The sequence below is a fragment of the Pelodiscus sinensis genome, chromosome 7 (genome assembly GCF_049634645.1).
Source record: "Pelodiscus sinensis isolate JC-2024 chromosome 7, ASM4963464v1, whole genome shotgun sequence".
NCBI classification, from domain to species: Eukaryota; Metazoa; Chordata; order Testudines; family Trionychidae; genus Pelodiscus; species Pelodiscus sinensis.
In genome coordinates, this window is record NC_134717.1 from 7,333,948 (window position 1) to 7,355,387 (window position 21,440).

At 44.2% G+C, this 21,440-nt stretch overlaps 1 protein-coding gene across 6 annotated transcripts in view; it reads left to right on the forward strand.

Moving 5' to 3' along the window:
• The window catches only part of GLI2 (GLI family zinc finger 2), a 278,389-nt gene that overhangs the window by 45,531 nt on the left and 211,418 nt on the right, over nt 1-21,440 (forward strand). For 4 of the 6 annotated variants that reach the window (XM_075933075.1, XM_075933073.1, XM_075933074.1 and 1 more), the window contains one exon: nt 17,901-18,057. The exons of 1 other annotated variant lie outside the window; for it this stretch is intronic. In XM_075933075.1, the coding sequence (XP_075789190.1) occupies nt 17,931-18,057 (127 nt within the window). In that variant the 5' untranslated portion in view covers nt 17,901-17,930. Of the gene's footprint in view, nt 1-17,900; nt 18,058-21,440 lie in introns of those variants that run through there. One more of the 6 variants, XM_075933076.1, reaches the window with a different exon arrangement.

A 21,440-nucleotide genomic window follows, 5' to 3' on the forward strand; every position in this document is an offset into this window, starting at 1 on the left:
AAGAAACAAACATCAAAAACAGATTGCCACATGAAACTGCTGAGCTGGAATTCATATGCAAATTTGGCACTGCCAGAAGGCGTTTGAATTGAGGCATGGAATGGCGCTCTCATTAAAATAAGTAATTTCCCCTTCAGGTCCTCTCACCTTCCCATTACTGTTGGAGGTGAGCCACATCCAGCCTGATTTAATTAGCACCAGTGTTACACTCCCTTCTCTGTATTCCTGCCTTTCTTTCACTTCAAGCATCTGAGGAAGAGGGCTGTATCTCACAAAACCATATGCCTTAATACATTTGTTAGTCTTTAAAGTGCCTCTGGACTCTTTGTTTTATCTGTCATTAGTTCTCTGGAGGAATGGCCTTGCAAAGGTGATATACCTGCTGCATGGGGAAAATGGGAAAAGTGCTTTATCCAAGTCACATGGTATATAATGTCATGCCCCTGTTTAAGTCAATGGAGCCATAACATCTGAAGATCTGATCTTTGGGGTTCCATGTGACAGCCACACAAAAAGCTAACTTATTGCAAATACAACACATTCTGAAAGCTCCCTCTGTCATATCAATAATTTGCTCAAGGTTACTAAAGCCAGGTCTACATTATGTGAGAAGGTTGATCTAAGATATGCAACTCCAGGTCCATAAGTTGACTTTCTGTGGCATCCCCACTGTGGGAGGTTGATGGGAGAAACTCTCCTTTCAATTTTCCTTACTCCCCGTGACACAATGGAATATCAGGGTTGAGGGGGGCACCATCAGTGGCTGATTGCTAAATCAAACCCCAGAAGATTGATCTCCAGAGCATTGATCTCAGGTAAGTGTAGACATGGCCTAAGTCTCCTTAAAAATCCCAGTGAGATGTATTGATGAAAAGTCATGCCTCCTGGTTCCTTTTCTTTGAAGCAGCTGAGGTACTGTCTGCTTGCCTAGATATTTTCATTTTAAAAGGAGCCAGGCTTTGAATTACCAGAGTGCCAAAGCAGAGTCCTAATCTAGAAAATGTCTGCTCTTCAGTGCTACTGGTGATTTAGAAACGGTCACCCAGTGGATTCCAACCAAGTTTTATTTTACAAAAGAAAGTACTCTTCACCACTCCAGCTGGGGTGACTTTTTATTGGATAGCAATAAATTTGAGATTGCAATAGAAATACAGACAGACCCTGAACTCCAGAATGGCAGATGATGTGAGCTGACTCAGTTGCAATTCATGAAGGTATCAACTAAATTCTCAAGACCCCAAATGAGGAACAAAATGGAAGAGAAAAATTGTAGCTGACCGGAAACAGAGGCCTATGGGCAGAAATTGAGGGAATAACATGTTTGTTTATTCAGTTCCTCATATTTATGTCTGTATATGCCCCTCACAACTGTAAAGATTTGGACCAAAACCAAAGGACGTTTTGAATTCTGGAAGTTTAATTTCTGTAGAAAATTTCTGTTTCAACCAAACACCCAGATAGCAACGAGTGCTACAGCCACTCCCCGAGTTATGACCACCTCCACTTATGACCATCCGCAAAGTGGTCGTAAATGCGGATCCGAGTTACGAACGGCAATCCGCGCTTACCAACAGTGCGGTCTCCATGTAACTCTATGGGATCTGAGTTACAAACACTTTGGGTTATGGACCAAGTGTTGGTCCGTAACTTGTTCATAACTCGGGGAGCGGCTGTATTTAGCTAGATAGGCGAGTCAACATTGCTGGTGTATAATTTAAAGTAAAACTAGTCAGTGATACCAAGTCTGTGTGTGAATGAGCTAGTTGATGTTGTGACAAATGAATAGCTCATTGGACGATGTCTCTCTTATTCAAGAAAAATACAATACAATACAACGAGCAAAACACTCAAATACGGACACTGGGACAATAGAGGCATCATTGGTTCATACCCTCCCTCCCAAATGTTCACTACTACAGTGTTGTAATGGAGAAATAACTCCTCTGATATCAATAGTTTCATTGGTGGAGCCTGGCATGAAAGAGATTAGGATCAGACCCAAGACTAGTAACGAGTGTGGTTTTCAGCAAGAACAACAATACAGATTAGACCATTTAGGCCCTGATTCAGGAAAGCAATTAGGCTAATAGAATACTAGAACTGGAATTCACCTCGAGAGGTCATTGAGTCCAGCCCTCTGCCCTCATGGCAGGACCAAGCACTGTCTAGATCATCCCTGATAGATGTTTGTCTAACCTGCTCTTAAATATCTCCAGTGATATTTAACCTCCCTAGAAGTTGAAGCCAATGAGACTTATGCAAGGATTTAATATTATTGTTATTTATTTGTATTACTGTAGCACTTTTCATGGATCAAGCTCCCACTGTACTAGGTGCTGTACAAATGCAGAACAATAAGGTACGTCTCACCCAAAAGCTTACACCCTAAGTGTAAAACAAGAGATAACAGATGGTTGTTTGACAATGTAATGAGTAAGTGAGTGATGAAGGTTGATGTCATGGGTCAGTCAGAGGTGAGAGTTGAATGAAAGGTAGGGTGGGAATAGGCCACCAAGAGCTTTTGAAAGTGTGGTAGCTTATGTTTGATGCAGAGATGCAAAGAAAAGGGTGACATGGTCAAAGTGACAGGCTAGAAGAGTAATGCGTATAGCAGCTTTCCGAATGGACATCAGCAAGGCAACACTGAATTGGGCAAGGCCAGAGAGAGAGAGATTTTTCAGTAACGGAGAGGAGTGATGATAGGTGCCCATCAAGGGTCTTAGCTGTATGGATTCACAGGAAAGTCCACATCTTAGGCTACGTCTAGACTACAAGCCTCTTTCGAAAGAGGCTTTTTCAAAAGATACGTTCGAAAAAGCCTCTTTTGAAAAAGAACGTCTAGACTACAACCAGTACTTTCAAAAAAGCAAGCCACTTTTTCAAAAGAGAGCACCCAGGCAGTCTGGATGCTCTCTTTCAAAAAAGCACAGTTTGCATTACTAGCGCCTTTTTTCGAAAGAGCACTTTAAAAAAAAAAAAAAGGCATTCTTCCTCGTAAAATGAGGTTTTCCGTGGTCGAAAAAACTGCCACGTTCTTTCGATTTACTTTTGAAAGAACGCGGCAGCAGTCTAAATGCAGGGGAAGTTTTTTTTTTTTTGAAAAAAACCCTGTAGTCTAGACATACCCTTAGTTGATGCTAAGCAGAAAGAATTGGTGGGATTTTGACATAGCCTGGATGAAATGACCTAGAGTGGTTGGAGTTGAAAATTGTGTTTGGGTTACAGGTGCAAGTGAGAGGCAGGATGGAGGTGTTGCCTGCTGTGAGGGAGAGCGGCGGTAGTGGGGAGGGTTTGTAGGGAAGATTAAAACTTCTGTTTTAGCCATATTGTGGTTGAGCTGATAGCTAGTTAACCACGAGAAGATGTGTGTGAGAGAGAGACAGAGACAGAGATTTTAGTTTGGACAAAAGGAGACAGGCCTGGGGCAGACAGGTAACATTTTAAGTAACTAGTTACAAGGAGTAGAAGGAGGGAACTGAGGATAGAGCCCTAAGGAAGCCCATGGAAGGAAGTGTAGGAGTAAGAGGCTCCCATGAAGGAAAGCTGAAGGAGCTGAGCTATTTGAGGCATAGGAGGAGAAGCAGAAGAGGACAGAGTCACAGAAGCCAAAGGAGGATGAGATTTCCCGAGGAAGAACATGATTCATGCTGAAGTCACCTCACAGGTCTAGGGAGATGAGGAAGGAGAACTGGTTCTGATCTGTGGTTAGGAAGAGGTCGGTAGAGATGTTGGCAAGAGCAGTGGAGGTGGAATGCAAGGGGGAGAGGAAGTTGGACTGGAGAAGGTCTGGAATTCGATTGGAGGACATGAACTCCTGATAGTACAATGACCTTATAGATAAATGGAAAGTGGAGAGGTAAGTGAGGTCAATGGTTTATTTAATATAGGTGAAGATAAAAGCAGATTAGTATTGTGGGAGGAAAGAGCCAGAGGAAATTGAGAGATTGAGGAGCAAAGTCAGGGAAAGTGTGTGTATGTGGGGGGGAGGGTCTGAAAAAGGGGAAGGGGTCATTGAGGCAAGTGGGAGGATTATAGGAGGAGAACAGATGAGAAATATCTGTATCTCTGATGGGAGAAGGTGGAGAAGACGATGGACAGCCCTGCAAATCAAGGGGAAGGGGAGAGGTCACATCCTATTTTGTCAGTTTTTTCTTGGAAGAATCAGGGAAAAGGAGAGGCTGATGCAGGAGGAGGGGGATTGCTTGAGGAGTAAGTCAGAGGTAGCAGGGAATCAGCTGTAGAAGTAGAGTTGTCTTGCAAAGAGGAAGGCAGAATTGAAGGAAGCGAGTCAACAATATGCTTAAGTCCCATTAGCTTCAATGAGTCTTTATTGAGTGCTTTCCTGATTAGGGATGCTTTCCTGAATTGGGGTCTTAGACTATTCGTTTCTCAGATTAGGAAAGTGTGTCCTGCCTCTAACTCACAGGCACACCAGTAGTTGGGTATAAATAAGAAACTATAGCTGAACTGATGCTGTTTGTTCTATAATTGATTTGAGAAGAGCTAAAATATTGTTTTCTTTCTCTTATCCCATAACCGAGCACTGACATTAACATACCTACAATGTTCAATAGTAATTCTTTATTATTTATTTGTATCATAGTTGTACCTAAAACCCCAACCAGGGTCAAGGACCCTTCAAGCTAGGCAGTATATAAAAAATATACAGAGACTTTCTCCTTATCCTGAAGAGCTTATACTTATTTCTTGTCTTAAACTAGATTGTAACACACCATAGAAGGGAATGAGTGAGGGTAACGCTGATAAGAACTTTGAGTTTTATAGGCTGGTTCTATGTATGACACAACAGCCTAAATCCTTTCAAGAGGCTGGATTTTGTTAACTCGACAAATAAATTGATAAATATCAGTAGTCTCTACTGTCCAGCTGCCCCAAATAGTAACATAGTGTGGCTGCTATGCATCATAGACTGTTCCCTAAATCCCAAAAGTTCTGGCATGACGGTGGGTTCTGAATAGTATTTCGGTTACAGCATGAGTGGATGCACCACTAAATGAATTCCTGAGCTTCTGGCCCAGCTACCACAAAGTGTCGTTCTTCCAGATGCAACATTCCCAAAGAGTGGGAAACTCATAAACTGCTGGACCCAGACATAGTAAATTGTTGTCAGCTGATGAAAGCTTAGTGGAGAGGAGTTTTTGTTTTGTTCCGCCAAGTTTTGTGCACATGAATAGTGCTGGCTTGTCAACCCTATTGCATTTCCTCTGGAGAATAGCTGCAGCATGGCCGCAATGGAAGAAGCTTCCACACGTCATATTACTCTCTTCCAAGTCTGACATGGAAAGATCTCACCTCTACAGGTGAAGTTCTTTTTCCCTTGGTCTCTCTGTGTGACCGTGATTTTGTGTGTGTGGTGGTGCTAGCAACTCCCCACTAGAGCAAGACACCAAACTCTTTACCTGCATCTAGACTGCAGCCGTGTTCTTTCGAAAGTAAATCAAAAGAACGCGGCAGTTTTTTCAACTGCGGAAAACCTCGTTTTATGAGGAAGAATGCCTTTTTTTGAAAGCGCTCTTTCAAAAAAAGAGCTATGTAATGCAAACTGTGCTTTTTCGAAGAGAGCATCCACACTGCCTGGGTACTCTCTTTTTCGAAAAAGTGGCTTGCTTTTTTGAAAGTACTGGTTGTAGTCTAGACGCTCTTTTTGAAAGAGGCTTTTTCGAACGTATCTTTTGAAAAAGCCTCTTTCGAAAGAGGCTTGCAGTCTAGACGTAGCCCAAGTCAGTTCTTGAATGAAACCAGGCAGCAATCGCATAATAACCAACCATTTTCCCTTTGGTGGACAGTTTTTTGTCTTGGTCATCCAGTCACTTGTAGCAAAATAGACATAACTACATGGTAGAGGGATGTGTACTCAGCAAAAATGCCATTGGAAGAGAAAAAAACACCTTGGAGTTTATCAGCATCCGGGGAGATGTTTATTACTTAAGTCGTGCTAAGCTAACAAAATGGAGACGTTGAAAGATAGACGCTTGGGTTATCGAGAGAAAGGCAGAAGGTTTTCACTGAAAAACCAAAAACTTTTCAGTGGAAACAATGGAAATCTTTAAAAAACGAGTAGTCTTACAACTGTAGCACCTTACAGTCTAACCAAAACAAATATAGTATCATGAGCTTTTGTGAGCAAAACCCACTTCCTCAGCTGAGCAGAGCAGATGAAAAATGTTGTTAGAATTTTTTTGATGAGCTATAATGGCAATTCATCATTTCTGAGCAATGTTGTTTAGCAGGCAACATACTCCCATGTCTTTCCCCAGCATATTAGCCCAGGTTCTTATTGCAATGTCACCTTGGCTATCTCTGAATGACAGTTTTGGCTTCTTGGAAATGCTCATGGTAAAAGTCTCTCATGATGAGACATGCAGAATAGACTTTGAAAGTAGGAATATGACTTTGTTTTCCTTTTACACCGCAAAAGGTATTTGCCCCAATCCCACGCCTTGTCCTCTTGCAAAGTAGCAAGCACAGACAACTTCTAAAAGAGAAGAGAAAGTTGTCTGCATGTCTCTGCATGGACTGGTGCTTAACCCATGTCTGGCTCTGGGCTTTCATGTCTGCTCAGGGGTTTTGAGGATGTATTGTGATATTTTAACCAACCCTGTGAAAGAGAATTTATGTTCAAGGTTCTGAGTCTATCCTGGTTTCTTGCTACCGCAGGTGGCTGACTCAAAAATGTGCAGGAAATTGGGAAACAGATCCAAGTTTCTCTGTTTAAAAAGAATTATTTAATCTATTTTGGTTTTCTAAGTAAATAAGTTACAAAATTAAAAGGAATGTAGTGCTCCCGGAAAATATAGAATTGGCATTTTGAAAAGCTGAATCCACTGAATGGGTACAGAACAGGTTCTCTAATACTGCCTCATGTCCAACAATGTACTTCAGGCATGCCCTAGAACTGACCAGTACTAGGAGGAGTAAAAATACTTCACTGCCCATGGCCCATTTTGGCTTTGGAGCTAGTCCCGTTAGTTCTAACTGTGGCGGGGATGTATGTGATGCAGCCAAATCATTTAGCTATGGGCCTCCAGTTGGTAATAGCTTCTGATCACTGTTGGCAACCCAGTCTGCATTTAAACCGTTGGCCTCGTACCTTTTAAATATGGTATTTTCTGTGAGAACAGTAGAACAATTCAAGTTAATACCTTGTGTATCATTCTTTCTTTTCCTTTTGCTGTGCTCAGAACCTTTATAAGAGATTGTTTGTTTGCATCCTGTGAGCCCTGCCTAACCCATTACAAATGGATAATAGAGAGTAGTAGGCAGTTGCACAATTGGTAGTGTATGTGATCTGCGCATATTGCACATGCCAGGGGCTCCGTGCATCCCTCCATCCCCTTTGATTTCAGAGACTACGTGCACCTCACCCGTATCTCCTCCCTCATTGTGGGGACTCTGTGTCTTCCTTTTCCCCCCATACAGGTGAATGTCCTCCTCCCTCCCCCTCATATGCCAGGGGTTCTGTGTGTCCCCATCAACAGTCTTTCCTCCCTCTGGACCACTGCCTCCTGACAGGGATTCCTCTTTTCCCCTCCCCATCTTCCTTCTTCCCTTATCAACTCCACCCCAACTTCCCTACTGCTGTGCAACTATTTACGGAGAGGCTGCATTTGCAGCTAGCATTCCAACCAGGTGCATATAGAATCACTTCCTGGCACTCCCTCCAAAGACGTCTTCTCTGCAGTATGTGCTGTGGCCTCCAAATATGGTTGCTACTAATACAAATAAGTCATACTACTACTTACAATACACTGAGTATCTTCCTCTCTCTTTGAAATCGGTGGGAGACGAGGATTCTCAGCACCATGTTGGATCTAGCCCCGTTTGAGGATTTGGGGCTGGAATAAAGTAACTATGACATTCTGAACAGTGCACAGAGGTGTAGGAATAGAGCAGATCATCTTCAGTGTAATGATGCTTCATGCTGTAAGGGTTTGTCTTCAGTTACCCCAAGTTCGATTCACTGGAGATCAGTCTCCTGGGGTTCAATTTAGTGGGTCTAATAAGGACCCGCTAAATTGACTGCTGATGGCATCCCGGTTGACCCTTGTATTCCATCGGGTCACGAGCAGTAAGGGAAGTCGATGAGAGAGTTTCTCCCAGCAACTTCCCACAGTGGGGATGCCGCAGAAATTTGATCTAAAATACGTTGACTCCAGCTGCGCGATTCTCGTAACTGGAGTTGCATATCTTAGGTCAGCTTTCTCCAGTAGTGTAGACCCAAGCCTAAGGTATGTGCAGTAGAGGATAAGTGCTCTCATATGCATTGAAATCATGGTGAGGACCTTACAAGATACACATTTTAGTCGTTTCCAAAGAGAGAGTGGTTGAGAATGAATTGGCTTGATTGGGAATTGAAAAGGACTTCACAAGTGATTAATCATGAATTCTTATTTATGCTGCTGTTATGTTTGGCTGATATTTTCTCAACATTTTTTAAATCCTTCCGTGATAAACTGCATGTTTGAGTAGTCCATACATTTACTCCTGGCATGGGGACAGAAATAACTGTATTAATCTGAGGCTGCTGCTGATAGAAAGAAAAATATGCAGAGGATGGTTAAATTCTGCTCTGCTGATGGCTACGCTGGAGTAACTCCTATCAAAGCTTTGTAACCAAGAACGGAAGACTAAAAAGAATCACTACCACCATACGGAGCCAATGTTCAAACTCTTGGCTCAAACTGTCATAAGCAGACTGAGGGCATATAAGGGGCTTTTTCTATATTTCACAGCCCACTGCAAAATAACAGACTCCGAGAACGTCCTTCTACTCCTACAAATGAAGATGGGATGAGGTGAAATAGATTTGAATTAAGCTAAATAATTTAATTTTTGTGCTTATTTTTGTATGTTGTCATTTTAATTTTGCATAAGACAGAATTAGGTATTCGATTAAAGAGAAAACACAGTTTTATAAATATTTTGAGATCTGTGTGTGTGGGGGGGGGGGGGGGGGGGAAGGGGAACTGAAGCTGTACCTAAAAGCCTTCCTTCGGGGCTCTGTTGGCAGATTGGTTCTTGGACTCTCAAATGCCATTCATTTCCTTACTGTGTTCTTCACAGAACTGCCTATCTCAGAGCTTTAGTGTTGTCTGCTTCCTTACCACAATAAGCCTGAAAATCATAGTGGTACATAACTTTATGGAAATAGATCAAAACTGGTAATAATTTTCACTGGAAATTTTTGGAAAATAATGTATTTTTTTTTCTAGATTCTCTGTATTCTTGTGTGTCAAATGGAAAACCCAGCAATGTTCAAACTTAACAAATGCTTTCCTAATAAAGTGGACTTTGATGCGCATCTGTTTATTTGCCATCTAGATGGGTGTTCGCGTCAGGCTGCCCCAAGAAGATGGGTGTTTTGGAAGAGTGTGTGGGACTGTTCCTCATGCATTTAACAGGAGGGATTATTTTATTAGGAAAGTTTTATGGCTTCTGTTTTTGCTCAAAGGCAAATGTGGCTTTGTTGTTTTTAATTCTGTTGGGATTCCTCCCTTTTAATATGCAGTGCAGCTGTTAAAATAGTTGGGGTTGTCTAGGGCAAATCCTATAGCACTTTCCTTTCAGCTCTCAGTTACCTGCCTTTTTAATGCCACTGCAGAATTATATTACAAGGGGTACTAACAGTGCTTGGTATTAGTGTCAGAATCAATTACCTAACCCTCTGCCCATAGAGAAGGCAGTGAACCTAAAGAGCAACCTGAGTAATCCATTTTGGGATTTCGAATACTGAGTTATGACTGAGGGCGCAGGCTGGAGTTTGAATAAATGCACAAGGTTTTTCTCTGTATAGTAACTCCTAAAAGCATGCATTTTACCCTTTTTCCTGCCAAATGGCTTGCAGGTAGAATTAATCTGTCCCTCAATTTATGAATTCTGTGTGGCACAGAGCAGTGGAAAAAAGTTTAGCACTGCCCAGGCAGCAAAAGTTTCAAACTATAACTATAGTGCTCATGCATAGACTGGGATTGGCAACTATGGAAAGTGGCTTTTGTATCTCCTTATACTCAAAATGATGCTGCTTCTGTAGCCTCTTCCTTCTGGGGATCTCAGCACACTTTGCAAGCATGACAACAAAATTAAGTTCCTAGAACTCCAGTGAAGTAGTTAAGTTCAGTGCCTCCATTTTGTAGATGTGGAAACTGAGGGAGAGAGATAAAGTCACGCAGGAAATCTGTGGCAAAGCCAAGAAGAGAATTTAGCAAGAATCTCAGGCCTGGGCCGTAATCCCAAGGGCCATGCTGCCTGCGGAGCAGATACAGAATGGTGTTGGGAGTGGAAGTTTTCCTCGCCCGGCCTGGCCCTCAACCTCCATCGAAAGGTCAGAGGGTTTATTCCTCAGCTGCGTTAGGGACACAGTTGGCAAGAGAGCCAGTTAGTACCTGTGGCTGCTTATGTGATATGGCACCTGCTTGTTAGGAACAGGTTTGAAACCCACCTCCCCAATGACGTTAGCTGCTGAATGACTATCAGATGGTCATTACCACCCTGGAGAACCAGTGACCTAGAGGTGAAAGGCCTCGTATCCTATTTCCAATTCTCTCAGCCAACCAGTACTTTTAACAAAGCAAAAATAATTACAGACTTATTTCCACTAAATCCCTTCAATCACATAAGATTAGAGGGGTTGCATTCTATTACTTTCTAATCTCATGGTTGAGAAGGATTTACCTGTTCTAATGCAGCCATTTATTATAATCACAGGGTGATTTTTTTCGCCATTCATATTTAACATAAAAAGAGAGAAGGAAATATACAGAGCAATCAGGGCTATATTTGCAAAAGCAACTACAGGTTGGACCTCCCTGGTCCGGCACCCTCGGGACCTGAGCTTGCTGGACCAAGGGAGGTCAGACCTGGGGCTCTCCTGGAGCTCCTCCTAGCCACAGGGGCTCCCTGACCCCAGCCAGCTGAGACTCTTCTCCTGGCCACCAGGATTCCATACCTCCCCCATCTCCTGGCCAGTGGGGCTTAGGGTTGCCAGGTTTTCACCCGGACTGTCCGCTATTTGGGTCTCCTGTCCGGAAGCCCAGTGGGGTCAATTTTTCTTGCCGCATCTGGCAGGGGCGGGGGAGTGAGGAGCGCGGGGCCGTTTAAAGGTGCAGTGACCTTTTTTGTTTGTTTGTTTGTTTTGCTCAATAACTTTGATGCCTCCCCCCTTTTTTCCCCTCAACAGAATTTTTTCCTGGTGTGTGTGTGTGTGTGTGTGTGTGTGTGTGTGGTGTGTTTTGTTTTGTTTTGTGAGGGAGTAGTCGATATTTTTTGTTAAACTATCTGGCAACCCTAGTGGGACTCCCAGCTGGCCCTGCTCCAGCTGCCAGCCCACTGGCCGGGCTACCTGCCGCCAGACCACTGCCCCTCCAGACTGTCTGCCGCCAGAGTGTCTGAGCTCCCAGCTGCTGGTAACCCCTGTGGCTGGGGCTCTTTTGTGTAGCAACATCCATGGACCTGTCAGACCACAGATCTTGCTGGACGAGAGAGTACTGGACCACAGAGGTTCAACCTGTAGTGATTTTGGAGGGCTTCCATTTGGGGATGCCCACATTTACACCTCTTTTTATAGGGGCCTGATATGCAGTGGGTAGACCCTTAGAGACAGATTTTTAAAGACATTTAGATGTCTAGCTCCCATTGATTTAAATGGGAGCTAGATGCTGAATTACCTTTATGAATTTGGCATTAGCGTTTTCTGAAAACCAGGCTGCTTCATAGTGTCTCAGGCTGTGGGCACTCCACTACCGAGGCAGCCCCAGCTCGCTAGTCACGGGCGAACATTTAGCCCGAACTCTCTAGATTTGCATGATGGGAGAATTGCACTAGAGCGGAAGCAAAGAAGCCGAAAAGCAGGAATATTCTTGACTCTTACCGTTACTGCACTCTCAGGGCACAGAAATATTCATGTTAGGGACTAACTCCCTCATTGATGCCAGCTGGGATTACCGTCGTAGGCATTTAAGAGCGCAAGTCTCTTGAAAGCCAACAAGGTTTGTTTTTCTAGAAGCCTTAGATGCTTTTGAAAATCTTTCCTTCTAGCCATACTTTTCTACCCATGTGCCTAAAATTAAGGCCTCTAAATCTGTTTTAAGGGACCTGGATAAAAGTGGCCCCTGTCATCTGTCTCTCCCGTTGAGTTGTGTGTATACTTCTGAAAAGCAGAAGATGCCTAAAATATGGATCTAGATGCCCAGCTTTAGGAGTAAATATGACAGCGTGTCACCTCCAAAACACAGAGCAACTTTGCAGCTCAGTGGACGCAGTAAGCCCTGAGGCAAGGGGAGAGGTCAGGTTTCAAACAAAAGTGGAAAACCTTGAAAGGAGGGGTGAAGGAAAAAACAGGTGTCAGACTAATAATTTTGCCTCTGCTGTTTATTTGCTTAGTGAACTGCAGCCCAAGATGTCTGACCAAGGTCAAACACTCCTTCGACTCAGTGTATTTATTTTATATGTCGCCTCTAACCTATAGTAATTTCTAGATAACTTTTTTGTCAATCCTGTCCCCAATGAACCTCTTCCACGTTGGCCATTGAGCCCCGGGTGTGAGGGGATGGGACTGAAAGGGCCTAGCTAGTGCTGCGTAGGTACGTGGGCTGTTCAGATGTGATCACTAAGCTTATGATTGTGCATCATGTTGTTTCAAATGTTGGCTTCCATTTAGGCCTCCGCAATTCGAGCCCACAAATGCACTTTCTGAAAACCAGGCTGTTTCACTAACTTTCACTTCGGGTGCTTGCTTTTTATTTTTTTATTTTTTTAATTTTTTTATTTTTTGCAGTCAAAATTGTATTATTCTTACAGATAACCATTTCTGAATTAAAACAATGCACCCACAAAGTTACTCCCTGTATTGCAAACACATTGTCCCAGGTTAACATGGACCCTTTAAAAGAGAAGAAGCCAGTGCACCTGTGGTGGTCAGGTGACTCCTTTCCCCCCCCCCAAGTTGGGTTTAATAGAGGACACATGGGACCCAGAAGGCAGAGAGACACCTGCTAAGTCAAAGCCCCTAGAGCACAGAGAGGTAAAGTGAGGAAATGGCAGGTGAAAGCAGCCTGGGAGAGAGTCTGGCGAAAGTGGATCATTCTGCAGGCCTCTCTGGGAAGAGGGAGGAACCGGCTAGACTAGGAGGCCAGTGTTGGGGCTAGTTAGTTGAAAGCCAGTGCTGAGATGCTGAAAAGGGTGGAGGAGATAGAGTTAAGGTAGAAGAGTCGTGAAGACTGGACGTTCTCACAGGAATGGGCTGGAAAGTGGGCCTCAGGAACAAAGGCCAAAAGGAACCGAAAACCAAGTGCCGGTGGCCTCACAGGTGTGTGACTTGGGAACGCCATGCCTGGAGAGGGGAAGGGAAAGCCATGGAACTCGTCTATGTTCTGCTGCGGGAACTGGGAGGACAGTTTGTATGATGAGGGTTCTGCAGGTTATTTCACAGGGACCACAATCAATGATGCCCAGACCTGTATTAGTGAGGGAGACTGAGCTGTTTCTGTGGCTAGACTGAGGGGAAACTGAGGCATGCTCACGCTGTGCTGTGGCCAGCGTGAGGAGGGCGTGGCCAGTGGGGTTGCCTTAACTGTCAATGTGAAACTGGTCCTATTGATGTCAACGGGGCTACTCAGGTATTTACAGATCTGGCACCTTACACAGGAAAAAAGGAAAATGAAAGAAATGCAGAGGGAAGAGAGAATATCAGTTGTTTCCTTTGGCAATTTAAAATAGATGAAAAGTGGAGGAGGCAGAGAAATGCAGGAGGACAGCTATTTCAGAAGTCAGGAACTACAGAGAGGTCTCTTGTACCAGCAAAGCGGTCAGAGAGGAGGCTACTGCTAGACAGCTCTGGAGAACAGTAGACAGCGAAGACGACCACGTGGAAAGCGGAAGAGACTGTTTTATTTTAAAGGTTACTATGGGTGAGATTCTGCACTGTGGCTCTAAGCGCAGGACTTGTGGGGGTTTTCAGTGTAACCCGCCCGGATGAAGTTGCATGTGGAGGAGATGGTGTCTCCGAAGCCTTACTGATTGTTTAGAAACTGACTCGGAGGGGTCTGTTTAGATGACTCCAGAATTTATTTTTGATTTCTTCTGATTAAACAAAGAACAATGCAAAAAGCCTTGTCCTCTTAAAATATTTTGCTTTGAACCCCGCTGACTTAAAAAAAAACCCACCAAAACATCATTGTTGTATATAGGGGTGTTCTAACGGTGTGGGTCCCAGCCATACTGGAGAGAGAAAATGGGTGACAGAATATCTTTTATTGGACCACATTTGTGAGACAGACAAGGGCTCAACATACGCGGAGCTGAAGAGTTTGTGTCTCTCAACAACAGAAGTTGGTCCAACGCAACGTATTAGCTCACCCACCTTTTGTCTCTTCAAAAAACACTTGTCAAACAAAATCAATTTGGTTGATTTCTCATAATCTTGCCAACAGCAGGAGGGGAAATAGCTTATTCACACTGCTGGCTAGAGATTTGTCCACACCTCAAACTGAAGTCAACCTAATTGGATTGGTAGAGGCTGTGAAGAGTTTCATGCCCTAATCCCACTGTTAACACAGCTAGGCTATGTCTACACTGGTGCGATCTTGCGCCAGAGATATGCAAATGAGGCTAAGCATGGAATATCGCCACGCCTCATTTGCATATCTAATGAGCCGCCATTTTTGCGAAAGAGGCACTTGTGCCAGAAGGAGCGTCTACACTGCCCCTTCTTGTGCAAGAAAAACCCTCTTGCGCAATGCCGCTACGCTGATTATTTTCAGGAAGAATGGCATTACTCAAGAGGGTTTTTCTTGCAGAAGAAGGGGCAGTGTAGACGCTCCTTCTGGCTCAAGAACCTCTTCTGCAAAAATGGCAGATCATTAGATATGCAAATGAGGCTCGGCGATATTCCGCGCTTAGCCTCATTTGCATATCTCTGGCGCAAGATCGCGCCAGTGTAGACATAGCCCTAGAGTGATAGAAGAATTCTTACCTTGCTACCACTAGCTGGGTTAACTGCTGCAAGGGAAGAACCCTTTCTATCACTGGTATGTGTCTGTGTACCATATTGGCCTGACTACCGCAGCAGTTGTAGTGTAGATATTGCAAAGCCCTTTATTTCGATCCCGAATCAAAGCCTGTGTATGAGCATAACTTTCAACCAATACTTATGGCCCAATCAATTATTTCAGTGGGACTTAAGTGGGTAGTGTTGCTAACTGCACACTTAAGCGTACTTTTGGAATTAGGGATGCTCGTTGAATTGGAGCCTTAGGCTTTGTCCACATACACACAGTCAGCTGCTCTCTGCCAGTGACAGGAGCTCTCCCTCTGGCATAATTAACCGCCCCCTAACAAGCCGCGGTAGTGACATTGGCGGGACACTCTCTCCAGCCGAAATGACGCTGTTCTCACTGGCATTTCCGTCTGTAACACTTACACTGGTCTGGGGTGTATCTCTTCACACCCCACAAAAACTCAACTGACTAAAATGACAGTGTAGACAAAGCCTCAGAAAGCAAGTCAGGGTGAAAAAGCACTGGCCAAAAGCACATCGTACGAAGGGGCCTAGGACTATGATCAGCGGGGCCAACAGCCACCGAAGGATCTTGCTGTGATTTAGACCTGAGTGAAGGGCCTGTAATACACAGGCACCAAATGAAGTCAGTAGATCCCACCTTTCCCAAAGGGGGTACTACAGATGTTTGAAATAAAGCTAGGAATCCATCAGCTCTATTAACGTGGATGGGGGCCAGAAATGAAAATGTGCTGAGGCCTCTAGGGGAAACAGAGGCCTTGGCTACGATGGCAAAGTGCTGTGCTGTAACTTTCTCACTCAGGGTATGTCGGACTACATGGCTCCGTTGACGGATCCATGTAGATGAGTTTACTAGACATAGGAAAATGAAGTGGCGATTTAAATAATCGCCGCTTCATTTACATCAAAATGGCCGCCACGCTGTGCCGATCAGCTGTTTGGCGCAATGGAGCGGTCGACAAAGGCTTCCGTTGTCGACCGCGGTGCGTCCAGACTGCCCCGGTGTGCCGCCAAACAGCTGATCGGCACAGCACGGTGGCCATTTTGATGTAAATGAAGCGGCGATTATTTAAATCGCTGCTTCATTTTTCTATGTTTAGTAAACTCATCTACATGGCTCTGTCGACGGAGCCATGTAGTCTAGACACACCCTCGGGTGTGAAAAAACACCTCCCAAACCCAGCAAGGTGGAGCACTGCAAAGCGCCACATCAAACAGGCTCCCAGCGCTGTTAGTTCCACCCCTCGTGGAGGTGGCTTACCTAGAGCACTCTCCCAGTGCTTGTGTTGTGGCCACACTTTAGTCTTAGAAGAGTAGACAAAGTCCCAGTTTAGGATTGTATAGCAGGGTGGGGAACCTAAGGCCTGGGGTTGGATGCAGCCCCCGGCTTGCCTGGATCTCACCCCCGAGGCTTGGGGCTGCCCATGGTGGCGGAGCATGTAAAATCTGCGAGCCTCGGCCTGCCCCCACAGGCTCTGGTGTGTGAGAGGAATGTGGGGTGTGTCTTTCTCCTCAGTCAGAGGCCATATCTGTGAGGATTTGGGGGTTTTTTTGTTGCTTGTGTGAGAAGCGATTTTTCTGTGGGTCAGTGGCTCCCAACCCCAAAAAGGTTCCCCAGCCCTGTTGTATTGGGTTAGCTTTTCCTTCTCACACAGAGCCAGTGTTTGTGTCTCATAGATATAAATAAAATCACATTTGTGCTTTGATAGCCTGTGCTTGAAGATGCTGTGGGAGTGGTATAATACAGCACTCCTTACTCGGGCAAAAATTTGATTCTCAGGTAGGACTTGGGAATGAACTAAGAACCTGAACTGAAGGGACAAGCATCAAAGGACATTTTCCCTGAGTGTTACAGAGGGTCTTCAGCACCTATTGTTTGTTGTCCTTAGAGCTGGCTGAAAAATGGGGTGGATTAGGGAGTAAATGAGCACAGATTTTCACTTTCTCGACATAGAAGCTGCACACTTCTGAAAATTTCTGACACCTCACCCCATTGGAAGGGGTGTAGTCACACAGCGTGTAGTCAACCTGTGGAACTCCTTGCCAGAGGAGGCTGTGAAGGCTAGGACTATAACAGAGTTTAAAGAGAAGCTAGATAATTTCATGGAGGTTAGGTCCATAAAAGGCTATTAGCCAGGGGATAAAATGGTGTCCTTGGCCTCTGTTTGTCAGAGGCTGGAGAGAGATGGCAGGAGAGAAATCGCTTGATCATTGTCTTCGGTCCATCCTCTCTGGGGCACCTGGTGCTGGCCACTGTTGGTAGACAGGATACTGGGCTAGAAGGACCTTTGTTCTGACCCAGTACGGCCTTTCTTATGTTCTTATGTTTTTTGTTTGTTTGTTTGTTTTACGACAGGCCTGTTCTTGTTGCACAATTTGTATAATCAAAGATTCCGTTTATATGCACTTAAAGCTCTATTTGTCGCTACTCCTTTATATGTCATTCGTTCATTCATTCAATGCTTCCATCCTTCCTCTTTTTCACATTCTGCTCCATTCCTTTTCTTCCTGCTGCTCATTTTCCCCTGCATCTGTCTGAGGCCTGCGATCCCCTCTTTGGATCGATTGGGTAATAACCCACAACATAAAATCCAGCCTAAACTTTTAATTTAAAAAACGGGTCTGATCCTTTGCGGTCCTGAGCCTCTTGAATGAGAACAGAAAACACTCGGCACTTTGCAGAGCCACAGTCTTTCTGGTTATAATTATCACAGCCAGGAAGCCTGGGAAAGAAACTTAGCAGATCCTTGTTGTTGTTTATAATTTGCTTTTGGATTGCCGTGATGTATTGGGCGCTTCCTCATGGAACTAATTTTGCTTCTTTTGTTCTAGAAGTGACAGCAAGTGTGTGTTTTGTTTTCTCTAGTTGTCCTGAGCTGGAATATGTGCATCTAAGATGGAAACTTCCGCTTCAACTGCTGCTGGGAAAAAAGAAGGGAAAGCTGCAATTCTGGAGGGGAATGGCTTTCTTGAGACAGGGAAGAAACCTGCTTCCTTAGCAGCAGCAGCAGCAGCCCAAGGAGGTACTTTATGTTTTCCACACTTTGAAAGCAGCAGGAGTGTTTTTCATTAGCCTGTTAGAATTTAATAAGAATGGTGGCCTATGTCCGCGTGTGAACGTGCTGAGTTTATTGGGGTTCCTGGCCTTAGGAGGTGACAGGAACTGTACGCTGACATCTTGCAGGCTCTGTGTCATGGTGCACCGTTCAATGGGTTATTGTACCAAGACGACCCAGCACGACACGTGACCACATCAGACTTGGGGGTCTGAGGGAGGGCAGACTCTTTCTTCTTAACTAAATCTGAATTAAACATAATTATTAGACAGTTTTGACAAGCAGTCACTGCTCCTACTGACACTTGGCTTCAAATGACATATGCAACGTTTTGTCTAACACTTAGCCCCATAAAAATTAAAATGTCACTTGGTTGGATTGGAGTACGGTACATTTTGTGTTATCATAATTCTAGTAGAAGGTCTGTATTTCTTGCATCTGCTTGGATTTTTTTTTCTAATGAGCTAAAAAGACTCCTGGCTCATTTCTGGCTGTCATTGCTGATATTCCATTGTAAATTCTGTGCAAGAGGACCTGCAGAAAAGAAACTTCTCCTAGGTTCTCCATATTTCTGTTACCTCCGGGATAATCCAGAATTTCATTCCCTGTCGTCCACTTAGTGAAAATGTTAAGGGGTTGAGCTTGTTGACACTGACATCAATGGCAAAATTCTCCTGGACTCTAGTGGAAGCAGGAATCAGAGTTTCTGATGCTGATCACAGAAGGAGCGAGTTCAGACAGATATGGAACGTATGTCCTTTGCTCCCTTTCCCTCCATTACTCCCCAGCAAGGGGAAGAAGGTGTTAATCGACTCCTTCCCAAATCAGAGGGGTTGTGGGGAAGCCCTGCACCACGGGAAGGCTGCCAGTCAGCTGTCAGTCATTAAGGATGGAGGTAAAAGGAGTGGAATCTCTTTAATTAGGCCTGCAGCTCCAGTAGGATCTTGCTTGTAGCCTGGAGACAAGTTGCTTCGGTAGGCCTGCAGAAGGCATCACTTGGACTTATCGAAGTGAATAACCTTTCAGCATGATGATAGTTTTAAGAGGGTGTTGTTACTCAAACAAGACTGAGGCTTTGAAGTTTTGGCAGGCGGGACCATCCAAATGCCTCTATGGGATGTGGCAAATTTGTCCGCTCTGTGGAGACTGTGGTAGGGTCTCATGATATCTAGTTCTGTTTTCACAGTCAGTATTCGGGCTACCAGCTAAATGTGGGAACCAACACTGGACGTGATCTTCAGAGTTCAGATCTATTAAGGAAATGATCCGGTGCACAATAGGAACCTTAAAACAAACCCTGTAGTATCTCCTTTGTGTCCAGTCAATTGAACTTCTTCCATCTCTGAGGGTATATCTAGACTACATCCTTCTGTCACCAGAGGGATGTAAATTAGATATACCAAAATTGCTAATGAAGCGGGGATTTAAATATCCTGTGCTTCATTAGAATAAAAATAGCCGTCACTTTTTGCTGACACGGCAATTTGCCGGCAAAAAGCGGCAGTTTAGACGAGGATGGGTCGGCAAGGAAAGCCTTTTCCAACCGATCCCTTACGCCTCATGCAACGAGGTTTACTGGATCGGTCGGAAATGCTTTCCTTGCCGTCCGATCCCCAGCTACGCTGCTGCTTTTTGCCAGCAAATTGCCGTGTCGGCAAAAAGCGGCGGCCATTTTTATTCTAATGAAGTGCGGGATATTTAAATCCCCACTTCATTAGCAATTTTGGTATGTCTAATTTACATCTCTCTGGCAACAGAGGGATGTAGTCTAGACATACCCTGAATGACCCCGGGTATCCCAGTTCTGCACCTCAGCATGGGAAGCTAGCGCTGAGCTTGCTCATATTTTCTGGTAGCTGGTGTGGAAGAAGAAGGCCAGGGACTGAACGTAGGCAGGATGCACACACCCCTGTTCTTTTTGCGAACAGGGACAAAATGGCCTCTTGGTATGGCACAAAGAGACAAATTTAGAAGGGACTCTCCCATTTGGAATGTGACAAGTGGCTTCCCCAGCTGTATAAACTTTTTAGGCTTCTTTTTTTCTCTGAAAAATATACCTTATTGCTAGCCAGATTCTACCTCAAAATGAATCCCTCTCTTCCCCTTCCTTAAATACATAGTAATTTCTAATTCAAGAAGGCAGTAAAATTATTCTATGGGTTTCTCTCTGCTTCCTGCACCATTAGGTAACTTAGTCTTGTTTTCACTTGGCAGAACCATGACCGCGTGTATATGTTTTACCCATACCTTCTTTCCAAAACTCTGTCTAGGTTTAAGAAACATACTTGCTATTTTCTGTGAAGGCTTCCCAGGTACAAACAAAGGAAACAGCTGTTGATATGTAAGGGTACATTTACACAGCAGGGCTTACATCAATTGCGTATCTTATTTCAAAATAGGCAGTGTCTACAACAGCACTTATTTCAAAATAGAGCACTCTTCCTCCGACTTCCCTTATTCCTCATACAATGAGGGTTACAGGAGTTGGAGTAAGAAGTCCTCCAGCTTGACAGTATTTTGACATTATTTCGAAATAACTGCCTGCTGTGTAGTGGCGGACTAAGTTATTTCTGAATATTGCTAGCTATTTTGAAATAGTGTTGCAGTGTAGATGTACTCCAAGAGGTTGGAGCTGTTTACTTCCTTCATTGACAAGATTTATCTAACAAGTGTCTATTAAAGGATCCTAGAAATTTATTATTTTGGAGGTGGGCCTGAGCTGTGAAGTTAGGTTCTGGGAGTCAACTCCAGAAAAAAACCTTAAAAAACTACGGAGCTGGAATTCATGTGCAAAGTTGACACCATCAGAAAGAATCTTAATAGGGACTGGGGCTGGCTGGCTCATTGTTCTTACCTTCTTACTCACATTCACCCTGATTGAGTAAGCTCTGACGTAACACTCCCATCTCGGTGTCCCTACTCTCTGTTTCTTATTCTGTCCCTTCACGCATCTCACAAAGTGAGTTGCAACTCTCAAAAGTTTATCCCATAATAAAATTGTTAGTCTTTAAGGTGCCACTGAAATGACTCCTTGTTGTTTTTGCTGAAACAGACTAGCACAGCTACCTCTTCTGAAATCCTTCCTAACTTAGGCACACTCAGCCCCATTGATGTGAGTTGGGTGTGAGCATGTGCTAAAGTTCCATGCATGCTTGGGTGCTATTCTGACTAGATATGCTGTCCCAAATTGGGGCCTAAAACTGGAGTAAATCCAGATTTAATCAGATGTATTGATACTAGAATGTGACCCCAAGACTTGATGATCTTGACCTTTTTGGATCTCATACTGGAGGCTTGATTCTTGTTATGCATATGATGTGTTTCATACTAGCACTGTGCTATCTACTCTG